General features: G+C 39.7%; 2 protein-coding genes across 6 annotated transcripts in view; both read right to left on the reverse strand.

Annotated features, from left to right (window-relative positions):
* Positions 1-1591: 1591 nt before the first annotated feature.
* On the reverse strand, positions 1592-11718 carry ccsapa (centriole, cilia and spindle-associated protein a). 2 transcript variants are annotated; one of them, XM_057844565.1, is made up of 4 exons: positions 11583-11718; positions 5952-6358; positions 2087-2376; positions 1592-2012 (listed from the first exon to the last, which is right to left on the reverse strand). In XM_057844565.1, the coding sequence occupies exons 2-4, from the start codon at positions 6337-6339 to the stop codon at positions 1815-1817; spliced, it is 876 nt and encodes a 291-aa protein (XP_057700548.1). In that variant the 5' UTR covers positions 6340-6358; positions 11583-11718; the 3' UTR covers positions 1592-1814. The 2 variants fall into 2 exon arrangements, with proteins under 2 accessions (XP_057700548.1, XP_057700547.1); XM_057844564.1 differs by having other exon boundaries at positions 2087-2379.
* Positions 11719-17922: 6204 nt separating this feature from the next.
* The window catches only part of nup133 (nucleoporin 133), a 44377-nt gene continuing 39045 nt past the window's right edge, over positions 17923-23254 (reverse strand). For 2 of the 4 annotated variants that reach the window (XM_057844555.1, XM_057844553.1), the window contains 4 exons: positions 20636-20716; positions 20494-20558; positions 18304-18392; positions 17923-18229 (listed from right to left, as the gene is read on the reverse strand). In XM_057844555.1, coding sequence (XP_057700538.1) covers positions 18093-18229; positions 18304-18392; positions 20494-20558; positions 20636-20716 — 372 coding nt within the window. In that variant the 3' untranslated portion in view covers positions 17923-18092. Of the gene's footprint in view, positions 18230-18303; positions 18393-20493; positions 20562-20635; positions 20717-23254 lie in introns of all 4 variants that reach the window. The other 2 variants (XM_057844554.1, XM_057844552.1) reach the window with 1 other exon arrangement.

Consider the following 23254-nt stretch of genomic DNA (forward strand, 5'->3'; position numbering starts at 1 on the left):
GCATTTTTAATATTTCATATTCCATTTAGCACAAGTCTTATTTGTCATGACCATACCATTTATTTAGCAATTGGGGAAAATACTTAAAAAGAATATCCTGTAAAAATATTGGAGTAGAGAGATTGAAACTGACATTTTGCTGCTCTCTTCGTCGCATGTCCCTAGTTCTGAATCTTCCCCCTCAATGGGCTGAATTCTAAATCAGATGAAATCGTGACCCTGCCGACATCATCCTCCACCTGGGGACGCTAGAGTGCTATAATGACAGGCGGGGCTAAACGTCAGATTAAAAGACTAATTTCTCGTCCTTTGCGTTTTGCCAAATAGTCGATTCGTCTCAAAATATGATTCTAATTCACATAATAATGCAATTTTTTTTCCCATGCTGTCACAGGCACTTTAAATGATCATTTTCACTTCCACTGACGGCAATGCACGTCCAATCCAATTTAATTGAAACCAATCAATCCTATCCTAATCCTATCGCTGTCAACAGCAGCCAATGAGTTAATACTTAAAAACAGAAATACATTTTAAAAAACCCAGTCTTTTTTACCGATCCTCTAAAAAAAAATGACGCGATCAGGCCCGAGTTCCCATTACCTGATGCAATTGGGGACATCCCCCACATACAGTGCTGCTCAAAAGTTTGTGAACCCCCTCAACATTTTGGAATTTTCTATTATTTCAACCTGATTTCCTAATCAATCAATTCAGTAGTTTTTTTTTTTGTTTTTTTAACAGTTGTGTTGTTGAGACTAAATTAAAAAGAGTTTTCATCAACTGATGTAGGTGCAAAATTGAACTGTTTGGTCACAACCAAAACCGTCATGTCTGGCGAAAAGTCAACACTGCATACCACCAAAAGAACCTTCTCCCAACAGTGAAGCATGGAGGTGGGAATGTCAAGATCTGGGCTTGCTTTTCATCCTCAGGACCTGGACAACTCCACATAGTCCAGGGAATCATGAATTCTGAGGAATATTGTCAAATCCTAGAACATAACCTGACGCCATCTGTTTTGAAGTTAAAGCTTGGCAGAAGGTGGATCATGCAACATGATAATGATCCAAAGCATTCCAGCAATACAACCAAGGAATGGCTGAAAAAGAAGAAGATTCGTGTTCTGGACTGGCCCAGTCAAAGTCCTGACCTAAATCCCATTGAAATGCTGTGGCGGGACCTGAAGCGAGCAGTTCATGCCAGACGCCCATCAAACCTCTCTCAACTGACTGCGTTCTGCAAGGAAGAATGGGCAAAAATCCCCCAAAGTAGATGTGAGAGGCTGATTAGTCACTACAGAAACCGTTTGGTTGAGGTAATCTCTGCAAAAGGAGGCGCAATATCCTATTAACTGAAGGGGTTCACATACTTTTGCACACATGATATCTGAGTTTTTCTTAAATCAACCACTTTTGTTAAATAAAGAATGACAATATAACTATTTCTTTTGTTTCAGTCCATTATTTGGAATGTCAGTATTGTGGATTTGGGTATAACTTAACATTTAATAAGGTTATTTTAGTTTTTTTTTACAAAAAATCTGACCATCGCTGTGGGGTTCACAAACTTTCGAGCAGCACTGTATGTACATATGCACACAAACATATATATGCATATTAGTATTAGATCGAACGATTGCTTTCAGCCCTCCAAGTCAAAATGGATCGGACGTCTATTGCCGTCAATTGCAACCTACAAGGTAATAGTAGGAAAACTTTCCTGTCATTTGTTAATGTTACAAAACCCAAGTATGACCATGACTATTTTGTTTTATTAAATATAAATGTTGCTTTATTTAGAGTCGGTCTGGTCTACCGGAGTCGTGCTGAAAAGCACCGCATGTACTCAGTCACCCAACGTTCATCCGTTGTTACCGCGGGTATGACGGTGGTGGCGGAAGCGGTCAAACGATGCTGCTGCGAGCGTCTCATCTTGTCCGGGTCGGCCGAGCGAGCGCGTCGGCGAAGACTCGTTTTCGTCGTCTGCACGCAGGCGTCGCAACGTCCATTCTGGAAGCGTGGTTGAGGTTAATTTGCGTGTTCATTCGGTCATATCTTCAGCCAATCTTGTGTTAGGAACTCACATTGTTGGGCGTGGCGGCTTTCCTGGAGTACGCGTCATTGCACCGGCGCCACAGGTTGTCGTTGGCGCCTCCTGGAGGTGGTTGGCTTTTCGCCCGTTGAGATTTGAGGTCGACAGGTGAAACGTTCTGGAGTTCCCGCTCTGAGTGAGACGGGTTGTGGCGGCGTCTCTGTGTTGGCGCTGGCTCGGCGGGATCCCCGTTCGAGTCTGGGGGATCCAGAGGTCCGTCGTCGGTGTCCGGCTCAATGCTGCTGTTCGGAGGAGCTGAGACTACATTTTCTGTCGGAGCTTCTTCTGGAACACAACAAAACAACAATGACCGACGTCTAAGTATTTGTACTATACTGTAGTCTCTAACTGTACTCTTTTAAGTACATAAGACTTGTTAAAATTTTTAATGAAGGTTCAGAGTAGAAAACATAAAAACTAGTTGTCAGTATACTAATCCAATTAAAGTCCTGTTCATTCAAATAAAAAAAAAAGTGCTGATGATTGACTTTTCTTGTGGGGGGAAAAACTGATATAAATTGCATCAATGACTCTTTTATTATCGAATTAGGAGGAGGCAGACTGTAATCAATCAGTTTTCTTAATCAAACAGTTGATCATAAATACAATCCAAATCCAATTTCAAAGCACACTCGCTTGTATGACAATTTACAGTTTGAATGGAAGTAGCCTAACGTAAAACCTGTTGTGTTTCCTTGTGTGTTATGGGTTCGTTCAGAAATTCTTTGCATTTTTGTGTTTTTAGGAGCTTGACACCGTGGTGAGTGGAGGTGTGCATCGGCACTGCCCTCACAATTCAATTCGATTACGATTCGGAGGGCCACGATTCGATTCGATTCGATCCGATTCAGAGGATCACGATTCGATTCAGTTCGATTCGGCAATGCATCGCGATGCATTAAAGCCTGGGATGCATTAAAATTCTAAAGCAAAGCATATTTTTCGGGAATCATGACGCAACACAAGCGGTCAGATATTAAACACATTTTTATTGGCTCTTGTGTCACTCCTGGTTGAAGTCAAATGAAAATAGTATACTTTCAGATATATATATTAAAAAAAAAAAAAAAAAGACAGCTATTAATTAGTACTTTGAATGAGACCAGGGCTTTCTTTCTTTTTTTTTTTTTTACACACAGTAGCAGCCTTTCACACAGTGCAACATCTGAACTTCTGTGCAAAATCAGTAATAACAGTCACTGTATTTTAGTCACAACGACCCATCCAAAAAAATATTCAAGTAAATATGAAAGAAAACGACAAAGAAAATATTGTAGTGCAGCAGCATCTTTATCGCAATATCAATCCAGGGAATGGATTGATATTTGAATGTAAAGTAGCTCCCTCTACAGTAGAGCCTAGATCTTGAGCCCGAACCCGACCTGACCGAATTTCGGGCCGAGTCGGGCCCAAAATGTCAATCATTTACGTTCGGGTCAGGTCGGACTTCTCTCTCGCTAACTTTTTAAAAAAAATAAATATATATTTGTATACTAAAACGATGTATTGATTGATGTTAAACTAAGGAATACTTGTTATAAAATAAATAAATTGGATAAAACAGGAGAAGGCGCTTTTGTAATCACAAACATGAGCCGGTGCATTGTTTGCGCACATGAACGCCGTGGCCCCGCCCTCCTTTTAAACTTCCCCACCCCCTCTTTGCGCTCTCCGCGAGTCTGCAACGCTGCATCCTGGTATTTCCTTTTTGAATTTCAATATAGAGCCGCAAGAGGTGAAAAGCAAATTAAAGACGGTGGGATTGAAAAGGCAAGAATCCACGAGTGGTGTGTGGGAAGGATTTAAATTGATAGTGGAAGATGCTAAAGAAAACTGTCGGCCTTGCCGAATGCAACAAATGTGGCGCTTTGCTCTCGTACGAGAGCAGAAAGACTGACACATTGACGCTGAGTAAGCATTTTAAAAACTATACTGGCCTAAAAGATATTAGTCAAACATCGTTATTATCATTTGTTTCGAGGGCTGCACCTCTTCGTGCTAAGCAGGACATCGTGGAGTTCGTGGTGTTCCTTAAAACGACATTATTTATTTTGTTTCAGTGCTCCTTAAGGCAGGTTGTTCTTTTGTGTGTTCTGATGTGAGTCATTAAAATAAAATAGGTTATTTAAAAGTATTTTAGTTTATTTTTGAATATGCTTTCCCCCTCCTTGTCAGATCGGCGCGTATAGTGAGCACAATATCCCACACAGAAATATATTTAACAAACCTTTCCAGCGTTATTTCGTTGTGTAAATGCATTTATAATGCTCATAAAAATATGTAGACTATTTAAACCTTAAGAAAACTTGCGTTTTTTTCTGCCAACTCAAAGAAATTCAAATAAATGTATATTGCATTTTGCCGAGGAAATGACGCATGAACTATCCACCTGATAGAACGGACACACAAATATAAAAGATATAAATCTTAATCGAATATGCATCTTACAGTCTTGTTTAACTGGGAGATTTTCGTACAAAAGACAGGCTTTAATTTGTTATCATTATGCACATAGGCATCGTCACAAATGTGATCACACAAAACGCAACCATGCATCGCGTCCGGCATTTCCTCCTCCGCCTGAGTCCCCGCAAATAAAACGGGCTTGGGCCTACAAATAAAACGTAAAATTTTGGGCTTTTTTTCGGGCTCCGGCATGCGAATAAAAAATAAAATTTCTTTTTTTTTTCGGCTCGGGGCTGCAAGTTGAGTTAATTGCTCTGGCCGGGTCGGCCTTTAATACACGTGGGCCTGTCGGGTCGGGCTGGATTTTTTAGGCCCAAACTAGGCTCTACTCTACAGGTAAACATGAGAATAATAATACAAATGGGGAAACCAAATCCGTTGCATCACCGGAATTGCGCAGGGAAGATTTTTGAACGTACAGTGGGGAGAACAAGTATTTCATACATTGCCAATGGGTTTTCCCAATGGGTACTTATATATTTTAAAATGCACTGAATCGATTCGGCTTGTTGCCCGCATCGAATCGAATCGTCCATGCCCTGCATCGGGATGCATCGCCGCATCGATTATTGTTGACACCACTAGTGGTGACCTTTATGTCAAGGAGTTCTGCCAAGACATTCGAGCCACTTTCACCCCTGGTCACAAATGAGATGTCAATCATGCAGCGTGTGTACAGCATATATCAATCCTGATGGATGTATCATTACACTTTTAGTCCACTATTTTTCTAATGAATGTGCACCTTGATATAAAATGATGACTGTTCAATTGTTTGTCTCCATTTGGCGGACCTTGCGTGACAACCAGTTATTTCACATTGACCCTTTGATTTCTCTTTTACATCATAAGAACAGCCTATCACTTCCTGTTAGCAGTGGACCAGTGCAGACCAGTCATAGTGATTACCATGGCAACGTAGAGAAGGCTGAAAATAAATATTTTTTATCGAAACAGGAGCTTTGCGGGGGTTGGTCACACAGTAGTCATCAGACGATTTGTGCCAAGGCTTTTCGAAGCGTGTGTCGGGAAATCCTGAAAGTCATTTCTGAAACACATGCCAAAGCGTGATTCGTTGTAGGCAAATGACGTCAGTAACGATGTATGATGCCTCCTCACGTGCGCTGGGAGACGTGAAAATAAAGCTTATTACATCCCCATAAATTCTGCATGTTGAGGCATTTGGAGACCAACCGGCGTTGGCATCTGTAAAGTTGATCGCTCAAACGCAACATTAGGATGCAAACCTTGATGTGAAAGTTCCAGTGGTGAGAGTGCATTCATAAATCTTTCTTTATAGATTGATTTTTTTCAGATGTGTATGCATAAAGAGTAATTTATCACTTTGTCCAGTTCATGGTCGTATGATATAAATGAAGACGGTCACCCACCTGCTGGTGCTGTGGCATCGACGTCCGCAACCTCTGTCACCTCTGTTGCCGCCGCCTCCGTCGTCGCTGCTTTCGTCGCCATCTCCTCAGCCCGCTCCGACGGTGGCCTGGCATCGGAACCAGACCTCGCCTGGTCTGCCTCATCCACGGCGACCAGCGGCGACACCCGGTTGCGACCGGGCCAGGATGCGGATTTAGGTGTGGAGCGACCGCTGGACAGCAAAGAACCACTGTCCCAGCCCTCCCAGAACCAGGGCTTGTGCGAGTGCTCCAAGACCCGCCGGGTCAGGCGGTACCTGAGCGAGTCCTCGTAGCATTTGGAGAAAGTTTCCCACTTGGGATCCCGGAACTTCTTCATGTACTCTGTTCGGACTTTCTTGGTCACCATAGCGATGGCTGATGCATCACTACAGAAACAATGATTAGACGGCTGCTGCATCACCACAGAAACAATGATTAGAACGTAATGACAATTTAGACAGGTTTTCTACCAGTATCAGCAAATCTCATTTAATGCTTTTTAATGCCAGTTTAAACAAAATGAATATCCATGCCCAACTGCAGGCAGTTTCGCATACAAATTAGAAGTACAATTGTCCGAGAATGACTTTGTAACCAATATCCTGATATATTCTATCTCCAAAAATCCAATACCAAACTGATACCGATCCAATGGCATGATAAAGTACCCTGAACCTTTTGGAATTTTTCACATTTCTGCATAAAATCATCAAATTTGATCTGATCTTTGTCAAAATCACACAGATGAAAATATAGTGTCTGCTTTAACTAAAACTATCCAAACATTTATAGGTTTTCATATTTTAATGAGGGTAGCATGCAAACAATGACAGAAGGGGGGAAATTAAGTAAGTGAACCCTCTGTCTAATGAGACATAAAGCGCAAGTGAAACCAATTTTATCAAACAATTTAAGTCAGGTGTGTGCCCAATCACTGATGAGTGGTTTAAAACTGCCCTGCCCACTATAAAACACACAACTGGTAAGAAATGTCTTGATGAAAAGCATTGTCTGATGTGCATCATGGCTCTGTCAAAAGAGCTGTCTGAAGACTTGCGATCAAGGATTGTTGATTTGTATCAAGATGGGAAAGGATACAAAGACCATCTCTAAAAGTCTGGATGTTCATCAATCGACAGTCAGAAAGGTTGACTACAAATGGAGAGTTTGGCACTGTTGCTCCTCTCCCAAGGAGTGGCCGTCCACCAAAGATGACGCCAAGAGTTCAGCGCAGAATACTCAGAGAGGTAAAAAAGAACCCCAGAGTGTCTGCTCAAGACTTACAGAAATCACTGGTACAGTTCAATATCTCTGTGCACACATCAACTAGGTGTAAAACTATGGCCAAGAATGGTGTTCATGGGAGGACTCCACTGAGGAAGCATAATGACAGGCATGAAAATGGGTCAGGGGTTAAAAAGGTGAGAAAGGTGTGGAGGAAATATGTTCCGGCATTCTGCCAAAATGTCCTCTGTCGGCGAAACGTCCTACATGTGGCGAATTTGACCATTTTAATTTTTCACATAAGGCTTAATATTCGAGCGGGGGTTTAATTAGTTGAAGGAGTTGATTTCAACCACCATTGACTCGCACTAGCTTAGCCACTCCGGACCCCTGAAACTAACAAATAACTGGCAAACTGCACAGAATTTGTTCAAATCAACTCCAACGACTAATTAAACCCCGGCTAACTCAAAGATTAAGCCTAATGTAAAAATTCTGAACTTCCCCTTTAAAATAAAGACCATTGAATATGGCCATTAAAATGTTGTCTATAAAAGTTTTAGAGCAATAAAATAAACAACAAAAATGAATGAAATGAACAAGAATCCTTCAAACTATTTCATAATGGGTCCAAATTATTTTTCGAACAGATCATGTGACTACAGCACCTTAGAGACAGCCGTTTGCATTGCTTAGCCAAAACTACAGCTGAGGAGGCAAGATGGATATTTAGAATTTCTTTAAACCTAAGCTTTCAAAACTTTCAACAACAACTGAGCTTGAACCGAGGATTGAGCACGAGCAGTATCAAAAAGTCCTGGCTTTCGTGTTACCTGTTGTGCTGTAATTCCAAGTGGTGCTTGAATTGGATGCTTATAGCGGTCGACAGTCTTTTTGAGCCAGCGCAAAGTTCGCAGCGCACGGAGATATTTTTGTCATCTTTACTGGACAAAAATGTGACGTAATGGCTGTGTTTCCAGTGTGCAAATGCAGCCGTTTGTAGTATATCTCCTGCCTATTTCATTGCATCCTGGAGGGGAACCAAGGCTGTGTTGTTTTGGCCGCAAACTCCCAGCGCTCACGGCTCACGCATCATGGTAATACACGTGACCCTTTTTTTTCCATCCTTGATTAGAAAATGTGACATGTGATGTCACTCCCATGACTACAGTATTCTTCATTCTACATACATTATGGGGCAATAACAAAATAGTAACGCACAGGCATCAAGGAAAGTAATTTTACTCAGATTACTGATTTAGAAAAATGAACGCGTTAGATTGTTCTTTACTGAAAGAAAGTAATCAGATTACAGTTACGCATTACTCACATAACGCGTTACTGACAACACTGCTTTTATATTACCGTTAAATACACAAGCTTGACGCTACCTTAACGGGAGCTATTTTTTCACTGGACGCTCTGGCAGTGTTCAACGCAAGCTGTGACAAACGGCAGTAACTTTGTCATACCGCAAAATATGAAAACGATTAAAACCATTTCTCACCAAATTCAATATGCTGGCGAATGCATTCATCAAAAAAAAAAAATTGGGAGTGAGACCTCACCTCGTCCAGCGAACGTGAATTTGTTCTTAGGACAAGATCATCTGTCGCAATTAGCGATCTTTGACGCTCTTTTTCTCCTCCCCGCATACAAACTTCTCTCTCAGCGGCTGTGATTAACCTCAATGAAGTTGCTCTCCTAACTAAGCCTTGCCTATCATTCGTCTTTGTAAGTTTTTAGTAACTTTGTGTATTGAATTTGAAAGGAAAATGTGTGTTTTGTTTTTGGCGAACTTTTTCATGAAGCTAAACTGTTGAAGCGACTCACACGTGGAAAAATACGATTGTACAACGTTTTAAATGTATTCATTTGGTATATTTCAGTTACCACGATTTGAGAGATCAATAAATTGAAGAATTTACGCCTTGCGTTTGGAGTGTTTCTTTTTGGGTTTGCTGGAATAGCGTCACTGACACTTGCACCATCAAACAGAGGAAGGGGTAAGTGCTGCCGCGCCAAGCCACTTCTGGCTGCATTTTCGACACATGAAAAATAACGAATACGTACTACTGTATGACGGAAAATTTTAGTGGTTTTGTAACCGCCACGTTTTCATAGCATGGTAAACCGTGAAGGTAACCGGCACATGCCTACACCCGAACCCCCCCCACCCCCCTTAAAAGTTTTCTCCTCGGATCTACACGATTCACGTAGGTCATCCTTTTTTGCTTCAAAACGGCGAATTTCGCCGAAAGGTGAGAGATTTTCATGCCTGATAATGGCAAAATAGTTTGTGGACTGATGAAACCAAAGTTGAATTGTTTGGGAGTAACACACAACGTCATGTGTGGAGGAAAAATGGAACAGCTCACCAACATCAACACCTCATCCCCACCGTGAAGCATGGTGGAGGGAGCATCATAATTTGTGGCAGTTTTTCTGCCTCAGGGCCTCGACAACTTGTAATCATTAATGGAAGAATGAATTCAAAAGTTTATCAGGATGTTTTGCAGGAAAACCTGAGGCCGTCTGTCAGACAGTTGAAGCTAAAAGAAGATGGCTGCTGCAACAACAAAATGATCGAAACACAGAATAAATCAGCTTCAGAATGGTTTCAGAAGAACAAAATGCATGTTCCGGAGTGGCCAAGTCACAAGTCCAGACTTGAACCCCATTGAGATGCTGTAGCATGACCTATAGACAGTGATTCATCCCAGGAATCTGACTGAACTACAGCAGTTTTGTAGAGGACAATGGGCCAAGATTAGTCCTGATCGATGTGCCAGACTGATCTGTAGCTATAGGAAGCGTCTGGTTGAAGTTATTGCAGCCAAAGGGGGGTCCACAAAATATTAAATGCCATAGTTTATTTTCTTATTATTCCCCCTTCTGTGATTGTTTGCATACTACCCTCATTAAAATATGAAAACCTATAAATGGGTGGTTTTAGTTAAAGCAGAGACTATTTTTTTCATCCGTGTGATTTCGACATAGATCAGAACATATTTGATGGTGATTTTATGCAGAAATGTGAGAAATTCCAAAAGGTTCAGACACTTTTTTTATACCACTCTATGTATATTCGGTCGTGGACTTATATATAACATATTATGGCTGGTTTTGTAAAGGGCTTTATAAATAAATTTGATTGATGATGATTGACTGATTGATGGCTAATTGTACTGAGATTCCTCACAGGTTTTCACAAATAATTATTTTTTAAATCATTTACTGTTCATTTAAATTTTGCACTATGACTGCAAATGGTCTGCTCATATAAAAAATCCCAAGCATCTTAGTTTGGAGACATCGAATGGTCAAAAAGCATAACTGGCGTGCCAAGCTGTGACCCGCCCTGACACATAGGCAGATGACTTCTATTCACTTTGAAGGCAACATGCATATTGGCCCAAAACCACTAATGAAAAAACAATGTCAATATTAACCGATAGATATCATTTTAAAATGCATTTATTAGTGGATATTATCGGGTAGCCGATAGTATATGCTCTCTTATCTCGTAATGATCTTATGTTCTCTTATTCCGGCTGCCCCAATAATATCGGACAACTCAAATTATGTTTTTAAAAAAAAAAAAAAAAAGTCAAGTTTTCATAATTTTTAATGCCTCAAATGTTAAATGTTTTTTATGGCCTGAATTTTGACAATCAATTTAATGACTTTCAATGCTTTTTAATGACCTACATTAACACTGTTAGAACCCAACTACCGGTAATTCAACTGTTGCCCTTTTAAAGTAATCAAAATCCTCTTGGATTTGATCAATTTAATGTTAATATTTTCTTATATTTTTTAAAAGATTAAGTTTGTTCTATGTGAGGAATAAGCGGCATGGAAAATGAATGAATGAATGAATGTCCCGCAGGATGATATAATGACTCCTGCTTTATTAAAGTGAACTTCTAGTGTGATTAGTGAGCAAGTCAATCAGTGATTAGTTTCCGCGGGAGCAGTAGAGTTAACTCATTATGTTCTTGTTGCCATTTTGAAGGCAAGGGGTCCTTGGTGACGTCACCTGGCAGGTAAAGATTCTAAGGCCACGCCCCCTGATTGGCTGAGCTGAGCTTAGTGGCTCGACTACACACGCGCTGTCACGTGATCAACTCAACCTGTCAACTCCGATGGAAACAACATCCATAATTGATTATTCACCTGAGCTGGCCGCGTTATTAGACAACTAATAGTGCTCCCACAGCTCCGTTTGCCGAGAAAACACCATTATTGAGGCGTGCTAATGCCTTTCAAGGTTTTGAACGCTCAACGACGGCAGGCACGTTCCCGCCTCTCAGCTGGTCTGGAAAAACGGCGTTGCGTTTCAATAGCGACGACAGGCGGGGCATATTAAATAGTTTCACTTACACAGAACTTCCTTTCGGGAAGGAGGTCGGGTCTGTTTTTCCGAACCGCTAGACTCACGTAAATCCCGCTAAAGAAACAGCATCGGTACGGCAGACCCCCAAGAGGTAGGGGCAGCTAAAGCTAGCATGAGTCGAGCCGACTGCTTCCGGTTAGGACCTTCAGCGTACTACAGGATATGAAATTGGAATTCAATACAACGATAGATGTGAAACTCAAGGCGTAGGGGCCAGGACTGGCCCGCGAATGCAAATCATGTGCATTGACACAAGTTTATTTATTTATTTTTACTAAAATAACAAACAATTCAGAGTGTTGTCACTTTCAAAAGCATTTAAAACACAGTAAAAAAATATTCATATTACCAATATCCTTCTTGGAAATTGTATATCATTTTTTACAGACTTCTAATTTCACAATCAGACATTTGTTGGGTATATATGTAATAACTTTCAAGCAATCATACATTTATATGGGTTTGCTGCCAATATGGCTCCATGAGGGAATAATGTGACCCGTAGCAATAATGAGTTTGACAGCCCTGATAAATGGGTTTCAAATAATAACACTAAGCAGCATATCTTACATACTAACAATAATGTCAAACTCATTTTCACCAAGGGCCATGCTCTCAATGCTTATAATTATTTTTTAATGCACACTACCGTTCAAAAGTTTGGGGTCACTTAGAAATTTCCACCTTTTTGAAAGAAAAGCAGTTTTTTTCAATGGAAATAATATTAAACTAATCAGAAAAACTCTATACATTATTAATGTGGTAAATGACTATTCTAGATGGAAACGTCCGGTTTTAATGCAATATCCACATAGTTTTGTAAAGAGGTCCATTTACAGCAAACATCACAGATGATTAGAAAACCTTGTGCAATTATGTTGGCACAGCTCATAACAGTTTAGGTGGTTAGAGAAGCTATAAAACTGATCTTCCTTCGAGCTATTTGGGAATCTGGAGCATCAACTTTGTGGGTTTGATTAAAACTCTCAAAATGGCCAGAAAAAGAAAACTTTCACGTGAAACTTGACAATCTGTTCTTAGAAATGAAGGCTATTCCATAAGAAAAATTGCCAGGAAATTGAAGATTTCCTATAACACTGTGTACCACTCCCTTCAGGAAGCAGCACAAACAAGATTTAACCAGAGTAGAAAAAAAGAGAAGCGCGAGACCCCGCTGCACAACCAAGCAAGAAGACAAGTACATAAGAGTCTCTAGTTTGAGATATAGATGCCTCACAGGTCCTCATCTAGCAGCTTCATTAAATAGTACCCGTAAAACGCCAGTGTCAACGTTGACTGTGAAGAGAGGACTCCGGGATGCTGGCTTTCAGGTCAGCGTGGCAAAAAAAAAAAAAAAAAAAAAGCCATATCTGAGACAGGCTAATAAAAGAAAACTATTAATATGGGCAAAAGAACACAGACATTGGACAGAGGAAGATTGGAAAAAAAGTGTTATGGACAGACGAATCATAGTTTGAGGTGTTTGGACTTTAGATCGAAGAGAACATTTGTGAGATGCACAACAACTGAAAAGATGCTGGAAGACCACCTGATGTCATCTGTCAACCATAGTGAAAGTAATGTGATGGTCTAGGGTTGCTTTAGTGCTGGTAAAGTGGGCGATTTGTACAAGGTCAACTGGATTTTAAATAAGGCTATCACTCCATTTTGCAACGCCATGCCATACCCTGTGGTCAACGCTGGATAGGAGTCAATTTCATCCTACAACAGGACAATGACTAAAAGCACACCTCCAAATTATGCAAGAAGTATTTAGGAAAGAAGCAGGCAGCTGGTATTCTATCTCTAATGGAGTGGCCAACACAGTCAACAGATCTCAAACCCATTGAGCTGTTGTGGGAGCAGCTTGACCGTATGGCACGCAAGAAGTGCCCATCAAGCCAATCCATTTTGCTTCTAGAAGCGTGGAGTGAAGTTTCTCCAGATTACCTCAACAAACAACAGCTAGTACAGTGTATCACAAAAGTGAGTACACCCTTCGCATTTCTCCAGATATTTAAGTATATCTTTTCATGGGACAACACTGACAAAATGACACTTTGACACAATGAAAAGTAGTATGTGTGCAGCTTATATAATAGAGTTCATTTATTGTACCCTCAAAATAACTCAAAATATAGCCATTAATATCTAAACCCCTGGCAAAAGAAGTGACTACACCCCTTAGTGAAAGTTGTTAATATTAACATTCCGTACAACATGTCAACTGTCAATATTTTGTATGGCCACCACTATTATCCAGAACTGCCTTTACTCTCCTGGGTATTGAGTTGACCAGAGCTTCACAGGTTGCCACTGGAATGCTCTTCCACTCCTCCATGACAACGTTGCGGAGCTGCCGGATATTTGAGACTTTGCGCACCTCCACTTTCCGCTTGAGGATCCCCTAAAGATGTTCTATTGGGTTCAAGTCTGGACACATGCTTGGCCAGTCCATCACCTTTACCCTCAGCCTCTTCAGTAAAGCAGTGGTCATCTTGGAGTTGTGTTTGGGGTCATTGTCATGTTGGAACACTGCCCTGCGACCAGTATCTGGAGGGAGGGGATCATGCTCTGCTGCAGTATTTCACAGTACATGTTGGTGTTCGTGTTTCCCTCAGTGGAAAACTCTCCCACCTGCAGCACTCATGCAGCCCCAGACCATTACATTCCCACCACCATGCTTGACTGTAGGCATGACACACTTATCTTTGTACTTCTCACCTGGTCGCCGCCACACGTGCTTGAGCCCATCGGAACCAAACAAATTAATATTCGTCTCATCAGACCATAGGACATGGTTCAAGTAATCCATGTGCTTTGTTCACGTCTTCAGCAAACTGTTTGCGGACTTTGTGTCTTCAGAAGAGGCTTACTCATGGGGTGACAGCCATGCACACCAATTTGATGTAGAATGCGGTGTATGGTTTGACCACTAACGGGCTGACCCACCACCTCTTCAATCTCTGCAGCAATGCTGACAGCACTCCTGCGACGATCTTTCAAAGAAAGCATTTGGATGTGACGCTCAGCACGTGCCCTCATCTTCTTTGGACGACCAACCCGAGGCCTGTTCTGAGTGGACCCTGCTCTTTTAAAACGCTGGCTGATCTTAACCACTGTGTTGCAGCTCAGTTTAAGGGTGTTGGCAATTTTCTTGTAGCCTTGGCCATCTTCATGTAGCGCAATGTCTTTTAAGATCCTCAGACAGTTCTTTGCCATGTGGTGCCATGTTGGAACTTTCAGTGATCAGTATGAGAGAGTGCGAGAGCTGCACTACAAATTTGATGACATCTGCTCCCTATGCACACCTGGACCTAGTAACACTAAGGAGTCACATGACATTTTGGAGGGAAAATGACAAACAGTACTCAATTTAGAGATTTAGGGATGTACGTAGTTTCTAATGGGTGTACTCACTTTTGTTGCCAGGGGTTTAGATATTAATGACTATATTTTGAGTTATTTTGAGGGGAAAATACATTTACTATATAAGCTGCACACACACTACTTTTCATTGTTTCAAAGTGTCATTTTGTCAGTGTTGTCCCATGAAGATATAAATATCTGCAGAAATGCGAGGGGTGTACTCACTTTTGTGATACACTGTATGTCATTGGTCGGCAAAGCTCTAATTGTTTCAAAGGGAGCATTATTTGATTAAAGCAAAGTTTGAAGGAGAATATTATTTCAAACAAATATCCTTACTTCTAACCTTGTCAATGGCTTTACCATATTTTCTATTCATTTTGCAACTCATTTGACAAATAAAAGCGTGACCTTTGAAGGAAAACACAAAAATCTCTGGGTGACCCCAAACTTTTGAACGGTAGAGTATTTTTGTGCATCATCTAGAATAGACTACAAAGCCCAATGAAGTAAATGTCCAGATTAAACCCAGATCTTTTGAGATGTCAGGAAATCACTTAAATAGAACCTGTCTGACAATATAAAATCAAGGGCGTAGGTTTGGCCCTAACATTGGTAGGGACGATAAAACAGCATAACCTGCACATACTTTTTGCTGGTGACGGGACATTAATCATACCAAAGAGATTGTGTGAACGGAGGTCAGGGCTACATTTCTCACAAATATGAACCTAATTAATTGATAGGCTAAATGATCAATGCAAAATAAATCTGTATTGACTTATACTAACTTTCACATGTACTGGTTCAGGTGATACACCGTTCGATTCAAACCTTTGTTTTAAAACTTTTGTTTCAAAAACTACTAAAGAAGCATTTTGAAAACTTACAGAATAAATGTCAGGACTTTATGAGCAAATTTCAATTGCAATATTTGAACATAAATTACATTAACATACACAATAAATAAAAACTTCTATCCAGGAATGCAAAAAAAAAAAATTTGTCCTAAGACTATTCAACATCGTCTTTCTAAATAAATGAAATATAACTGAAAAAACTCTTGGTCAGAGAATAACAAAAATAAATAAAAATGGAGCCTTCCTTCAGGTAAAACACTACTGCTTTTGTCCCCAAGCACGGCCAACGGCCGCCAACCTAAAAAAAAATAAAAATAAAATAAAAATAAAAAAGCAAGCTCCTTTGGGCTGCTTTAAGACCACATAAATAAAATGAAAATGACCCCCAAAAAATTTACAATGGCTGCTGCTGCTTGGCAAAAAAAAACTTCTAATATCCCTTCTCTCCCAAGGGGGGAGGAGGCACCATGTTGTCGACATCTTGTATAAGTCATCAGCCAATCAAACGTGTGTTTGAGGGAGAAAAAAAATGGACCGGTGCTGTGGCGAAAAATAGCCGCCCCGCGTGAAATGTCCCCCCTGACGGGAACGCTTATTTATAACGCTTCATTGAGCGTTTATTCGACTTATTTATTTATTTTATTATTGAGCGGCCACACGTCACTCGTACATCTTTTTCTTACCAATCGATGGACCTGGAAACTATTTTCTTGTACCGTGAATATATGTATTATTTTACTCTGCTTGAACTAATAAATGTCATACCTGTGTGATTGTCATTGAGATATGGTTGTGAAAACTTGTAGACTAATACATTTCTGTTCAAAGATGGGTTATGTGGCCCAGTCCAAGATTTGTTACTAAAATAAAGTACTAGTATTTTGTCTAATTTATTTATTTAAAACTGATTTTACAGTCCTAAATCCATTGCTGTAATGCGTCCATGAAAACATTTGATGTTTTCACCTCAATAAAGCTTTATAAATGAGCGTTCTCGTCAGGGGGGACATTTCACGCGGGGCAGCTATTTTTCGGCACAACACCGGCTCACTCAGCAAGTAAAAGGGGTAAATGTAAGTCTGGTCATAATGAAAATAATACTTAATAATCGTAGGGTCAATTCATACTGGAAGAATCTAAATTACCTATATAACTGAAGTCATGATATAATGCAAATACGGTTACTTTAAAGTTGGTGGGGACAATTTGAGCATCCTAAAAAGCTGGTCGTTTTATGTCCCTACCGTCCATATGCAAACCTACGCCCTTGATATAGATAAATAAGATGGTTGCAAAATCACAATAGCAAAATAGATAAACAAATATATAACTACAGTGTATCACAAAAGTGAGTACACCCCTCACATTTCTGCAGATATTTAAAAGGGTTAGGGTTAGAAAGACTATTCTTGCAGTGTTTGGAAAATACAGGGAGAACAGTCTGGCCGTGCCAGGCAACTGGAACCTAAGGTCTGATGAGACGGGTGGGCTTTCTTGTGTACCGTCTTCAGAAGAGGCTTCCTCCTGGGGTGACAGCCATGCACACCAATTTGATGTAGAGTGCTGCTTATGGTCTGAGAACTAACAGGCTGACCCCCCAGGCTGACAGCACTCCTGTAGCTAGTCACATGACATTTTGGAGGGAAAATGACAAACAGTACTCAATTCGGACATTTAGGGATGTACGTAGTTTCTAAGGGGTGTACTCATTTTTGTTGCCAGGGGTTTAGATATTAATGGCTATATTTTGAGGGGAAACTGAATTAACTCTTTATATAAGCTGCACACAGACTACTTTTCATTGTGTCAAAGTGTCATTTTGTGAGTGTTGTCCCATGAAAAGATATACTTCAATATCTGCAGAAATGCGAGGGGTGTACTCACTTTTGTGATACACTGTATAGTATAACATATTGGAATATATACTTAGTTTGAAAATGTAATTCCTTATTTGATTGATAGATTTAACAATTTATGTCAACATTTGAACATTAATTCATTCATTCATTTTACAACTAACCCAAAACGTTTTCCACAGGATGGTGTCCTTTTAATCTAAAACAGCAATTTCATGTAGATTAATATTCCTTTCCTATAGTTGTGTCATTGCCTCAGGTTTTATTTGAAGGCTTTGCAGTGACAGATCAAAAGTAAATCTTATTTTGTATCAAATGTAGCCAAGGTAACTTTTAAAGCAAGCACAAGCAATCATGTAACAAATCATTTCATTTCGAAAAAAAACAGTACAAAGAAAATAAGGCTGAACGTTCACATCTGCGCCTGCAAGTAATGTTCATAATTTGCCCGCAACACAAACTCAAAGTACGCTTTGGACTTGAGAGGGCTCAGTTCGTCTAGCTCCAGCAGCTCCTTGACCTCTGGCAGGTACGTCTGCAGTCCAACACCTAGAACGTGACAAAATAAAATAAATTACCAGCTAGGACGTGACGAGAAAAAGACAACGGCGGATTGGTCTGACCTTCGTCAATGAGCTTGACCAGGATTTTGACAAAAACGCTGTCCTTGGCCGCCTCCAGAGGGTCGTCGTTGCAGTCAGCGTGAGACCAACTGGAAGAGGAACAAAGAGGATGTCAATCTCAGCCTTCATCATTTCAAGGATTTTTATAGTCAAGCAAAAGAAAAAAATGCTGACAAGATTTATTTTACTTGCTGCCACTTGTCTGCAGTCATAATCAATGGATAATATTCATACTTTTAAAATATTCATCTTGAAAATAAAATCCTACTTTTGAACTTTTTATTTTTGTGAAAATTTTAGTCATGTTCTATTTATGATTATTTGTCAAAAAATATACACTTTAACAGTTTAAAAGGTGACAAAAAAATATATTTACTCACACCTAATTTTTATTTGAAAATATTTTATGTATTATGTAATGTGTATCTAAATTTGAGAAAGATATTCAAACATATAGAAAGATTGCTTTTCAATGAACAAATATTTAGATTATACATGCAAAATATCTTAAGCATGTCCCAATGACATATTTTTGCACCCGAGTCCTAGTCACCTGATTTTGAGAATATGCAGATACAGAGTTCCGATCCGATACCGGGAAAAAAAAAACTGTTCAATAAATAAAAAATATATATTTTTTAAACATGTTACTCTCCCACCATGCCACCTTCATAATGTGAATTATTTTTAAACATTAATAATGTAGAATTTTTTTTGTCTTTATCAAATGCTTCATTGAGTGAGTTTACTTAAATCCGCTCACGCTGCTGAGAACAGCCACTCACTTTCACACACACAATAAATTGCCACAGCTCTCTACTGCTACTGTTTAACAAGCTAAACGATAAGTGACGCATTTGGCGCCTTTGAAGTTAGCGCTCCCAAGCTCAAAGATAAAAAAAAGATCAACGCTTCAACGGCTGTATATCATCGTTAACTTCAAGAAGCAAACTCCAGTGCATTGCTGACCAAGAAAAGCAGCAGTACGGAGAGTGAAAGGCTGCACGAGCATGAAGCAGAAAAACACATTTTAAAAAAATCTAAAATCTGATTCTTTTCACCTGATTCCCTGAAAAATGGCGCGATCGGCCCGATTTCCGATCACGTGATCGGATAGGGACATCCCTAAAATATATCATACTTCATTTTAAGCCTGAACGATATATGTGCACATGCGCAAGGACGTGTGACAGTTTTTTGGGGTTTTTTTTCTGATCCACAAACCCTTGATCTGCTTCATTCACTCACACAGCCTCTCTCACCCCCTTTCCCAGTTCTCAGTCACTGCGGCACTTGCTTATTAAAGTTAAAGATGGCTTTGATCTGGTCAAAGAAGCCAGGCAGCAATCTGTCAATCAAACTGTTTAACTTGTTAAACAGTTTCTGCAAAGGAGCGCTGGCTGGAATGAATGTGTGTGTCTGTGGGGGGAGAATGAGGAGACGTTCGAGACATATAAAATAAACGCCAGAAGTGATTATGAGGAGTTTGTAATTTCTACATGTCACTGCAAGAGTCACAGCCACGTTAAGTAAACAAAAGCATTTAATAAAGCCAAACATTTTTCTACTACAGTATTCTTGTTTAAAAATGATTCAGTGGGACAGTTATGTTTAAAACTGATCATAATTATTACATTTAAAGTGCTTAAAAAGCATTTATTAAAAAAGTATATATATATATATTATATATTTTTTTTAAAAATCATACTTTGGGGGAAAAAAGTGAAGAAAAAACATGTCTTTATGTATCTCTTTCCAGTGCTAGATCTGAATAAATACATTGGGCACACACACACACACACACACACAAAAAATGGGGGGGGGGGGGGGGGGGGGTTATGCGCTACTTCGCGGTTTTTCACTTATCGCGGCGGGTTCTGGTCCCTGTTAACCGCGAAAAACAATGGAATACTGTACACTGTGGTCATGATGAGTCATCCAAAGTCTTTCCAAAGAGCTATTCAAGTCATCTAGTAAAAATGTCTTTAAAAAAAAATATATATATATATATTTTTTAATATCGCAATATATCGCAAACCCCCAAAAAATCGCAGCAATAGTTTTTTCCAATATCGTTCAGGCCTACTTCATTTATATGTACACTTTATCATACTTATTACGGTAGTCATTCAAGGGCAAAGATGGAATTTGTTGATTTTCAATCAAAATGTGAATAAAAATTCATCTTACTCATCCCGTCTGAGCGCTTTTCCAAAGATTTGGCACTTGAGCGAGTGGATGTTGATGTCATCTTCCTGCTGAAAGGGCAAAACATGAATAGGCAAATTGCAAAATACTGTCAAAATCATCCATGCAGGCAACAGGGAGTGACCTCTTGAATGTACTCCAGGAGATCCAAAGCCTTCTTGAAGTCATACTCATTGGCTCGCCGGTTGTCGTCGCAGATGTAAAGCTGCGCACAAGCACACAAGTTTTTTTCTTTCTCAATTTCCCGGTTGACTGAAGACCATAAAAATTACATAATGGCAAGTGTAACACCATTTACCATTCTTAAAACAAAAGCAACAAAAAAAGATTTTGAGGATTGTTATTTTCTTCAGAGATGACGATAAGGAAAATATTTCGTCACCGAACATTTTTTTCATCATGAAGACGAGACGATAATGAGCTAAAACACATCTTGGGGGACTAAAATATAATGAGACAAAAGCCAGTTTTCATCTGATGAGACGACAACGGGATGAAAATTTGCCAGTTTCCGTCATGTTATAAATAATGATGTTTTCTTCAAGCCAGGCTGCGCGCCTGTCTTGCTTATTTTGAAACACATGGTAAGATTAGTTTTCTTATCTTGGTAGGAGAGAATATGCAATGTTGCTTTAGCCTTTGAAGGTCTGTGCTGAGTGATCACATCACACATGAAATAAAACTCGTAACTCTAGCATTGCATTCATGTTAGCTTTAGCATGAACTTTAACGTAATGAGCATTCTCTTAAACTTTTGTTGTGTTATTTTCATTTTGTTGGCGTAAGCTGCTGCATCTTACACTAGTACTGCTCCATGATTCCGGTTGCAAATAAAACCATTGGGAAAAAATGCCTGCGCGATATATCGTTTACATACCGTAGGACGGTATTCGCCATTTCTTATGTCCCAAAACTGCAGCGAGAAATCCGTGGCTTAGAGCGGCAGCGCTCACCCCTCTCCATCTGGTTTTTGCCCTGTCCTGTGTCTGTCAATGACACTAAACCTGAGCTTTTTCCTCCCTCAAAAAAGACAAAGTCGCTAGTATGGGAGTACTTAAGGCTACCGGAAAGAAAGAGGCGGCCACGGCTTACAGGAGGAACGACAGCCGACATGCTTGCAGAGGGTGGTTGCCAGGAGAAGCAACGCCTCCAACATGATCATCTTCCGTCACTTTACATATAAGACGAATAAACGCTGTCATGAATGTTTCCCACCAGCTACGAGAGTTCACTCCAGTGTGTTTAGTAGAGGTGGGAATCTTTGGGCACCTAACGATTCAATTACGATTACGATTCAGAGGCTACGATTCAATTATAAATCGATTATTGATGGACCCCCCGCCCCCGCTATTAGCTGCTTTTAATGTTTTGTACATTAGTTACAAAAACTGTAAAAAAAAAAAAAAAAAAATTAAAAAAAAAGCCTTGCATGCTTAAATAAACGACTATTTCTGTATCAAGTTAACAGTTAAAAAAAAAAAAAAAAAAAAACTCCAGTCCCCATTCTGTATCAGCAGCTTTAAACTACATTCAATTAATTTAATGTTGTGAATCAACCGTTAAAGTTGTTAAAATTGCTCCCGTTATTCCATAATTTCCCTTTTGTCTACTTTCGACATGTGAAAGTTTTAAAACTATTTTAAAGATAGATTCAAGTCAATATTTTACCGATTTAGGAGTATTTTAGATAAAAAGTTAATTAGGTTCGCTTGGAAGGTTCGCTACAACAGCCTTGCAGGGAAGTCTATTGCTTTAAGATGGCGGCCGTTCACTAACGCCCACATCTAGCTTTTTGTACATGTGCTGCTAACGCCACCGAGTCGATATAGCATCTAGTCCTATATAAATATGATATCTACCGTACCATTATGTGGACGTACTTTGTAGCAGCTGTCGGCAGCAGTCAGGTATGTTGTTTTTTTTTTTTATCTCGCGGCATGAGTTGAGCTAGAGCCGTGAGTTGAGCATTGGCATTACCCAAGGGGCCGGGTAATTACAAGCATGATGTTTAGCTACTCTCGCTCCGTTCCTCATTGCGTCCCGAAGACCGCGTGGCGCACGGAGTGTGTTTTACTTCCGCTTTACTTGACATATTTCAATAATCGGAATTTGGATGTTTGTGAATCGTTCTCGAATCTTCCACGGCCGGATCGCGAATAATCTAAGAATGGGAAATTGCGCACACCTCTAGTGTTTAGTGTGTCTAGTGATGGTAAATATTATAACGTAAGCTTGTTAACGAGGCAGATAACTAGGCTAGTTAGCATGCCAAGACTGCTAACTAGTTTCCTCTCTACCATTAGTCTACTTTTGTAGTCTTCCACCATTGTAAACATCTGTTCAAAATAACATTTTCATAATACAGCCTGTGATGTTTTTTTCTCTCTGGCGACTTTGTGTTGAGAGTGTGTATGTGTGTATATAATGTGTAAATAATGATACAAGTCATACACAGGCGCTCTGTCTCTTAATGAAGCTCTCCATTAAAATTCAACTAATTAATATTAGTAGTAGCGGGAATTGTTTTACATATACAATATATGATCAAATTGATTTTAAGTCCAGTTCTATACTACCAAGGGTTCTTGTTCTAATGTTGAACAACCTGAGCTGTGGCTTTTTTTGTTATTTCATTTATTTTATTATATTCGTGTTGATGTACCAATTTGCAAATATGTTGTGAAAAATGAAAATCTGTTCAATAGAGAAAAAGTTGTTTTTTTAACCCTATATTGCCGTATGT

This window comes from Corythoichthys intestinalis, chromosome 8, assembly GCF_030265065.1.
Source record: "Corythoichthys intestinalis isolate RoL2023-P3 chromosome 8, ASM3026506v1, whole genome shotgun sequence".
NCBI classification, from domain to species: Eukaryota; Metazoa; Chordata; class Actinopteri; order Syngnathiformes; family Syngnathidae; genus Corythoichthys; species Corythoichthys intestinalis.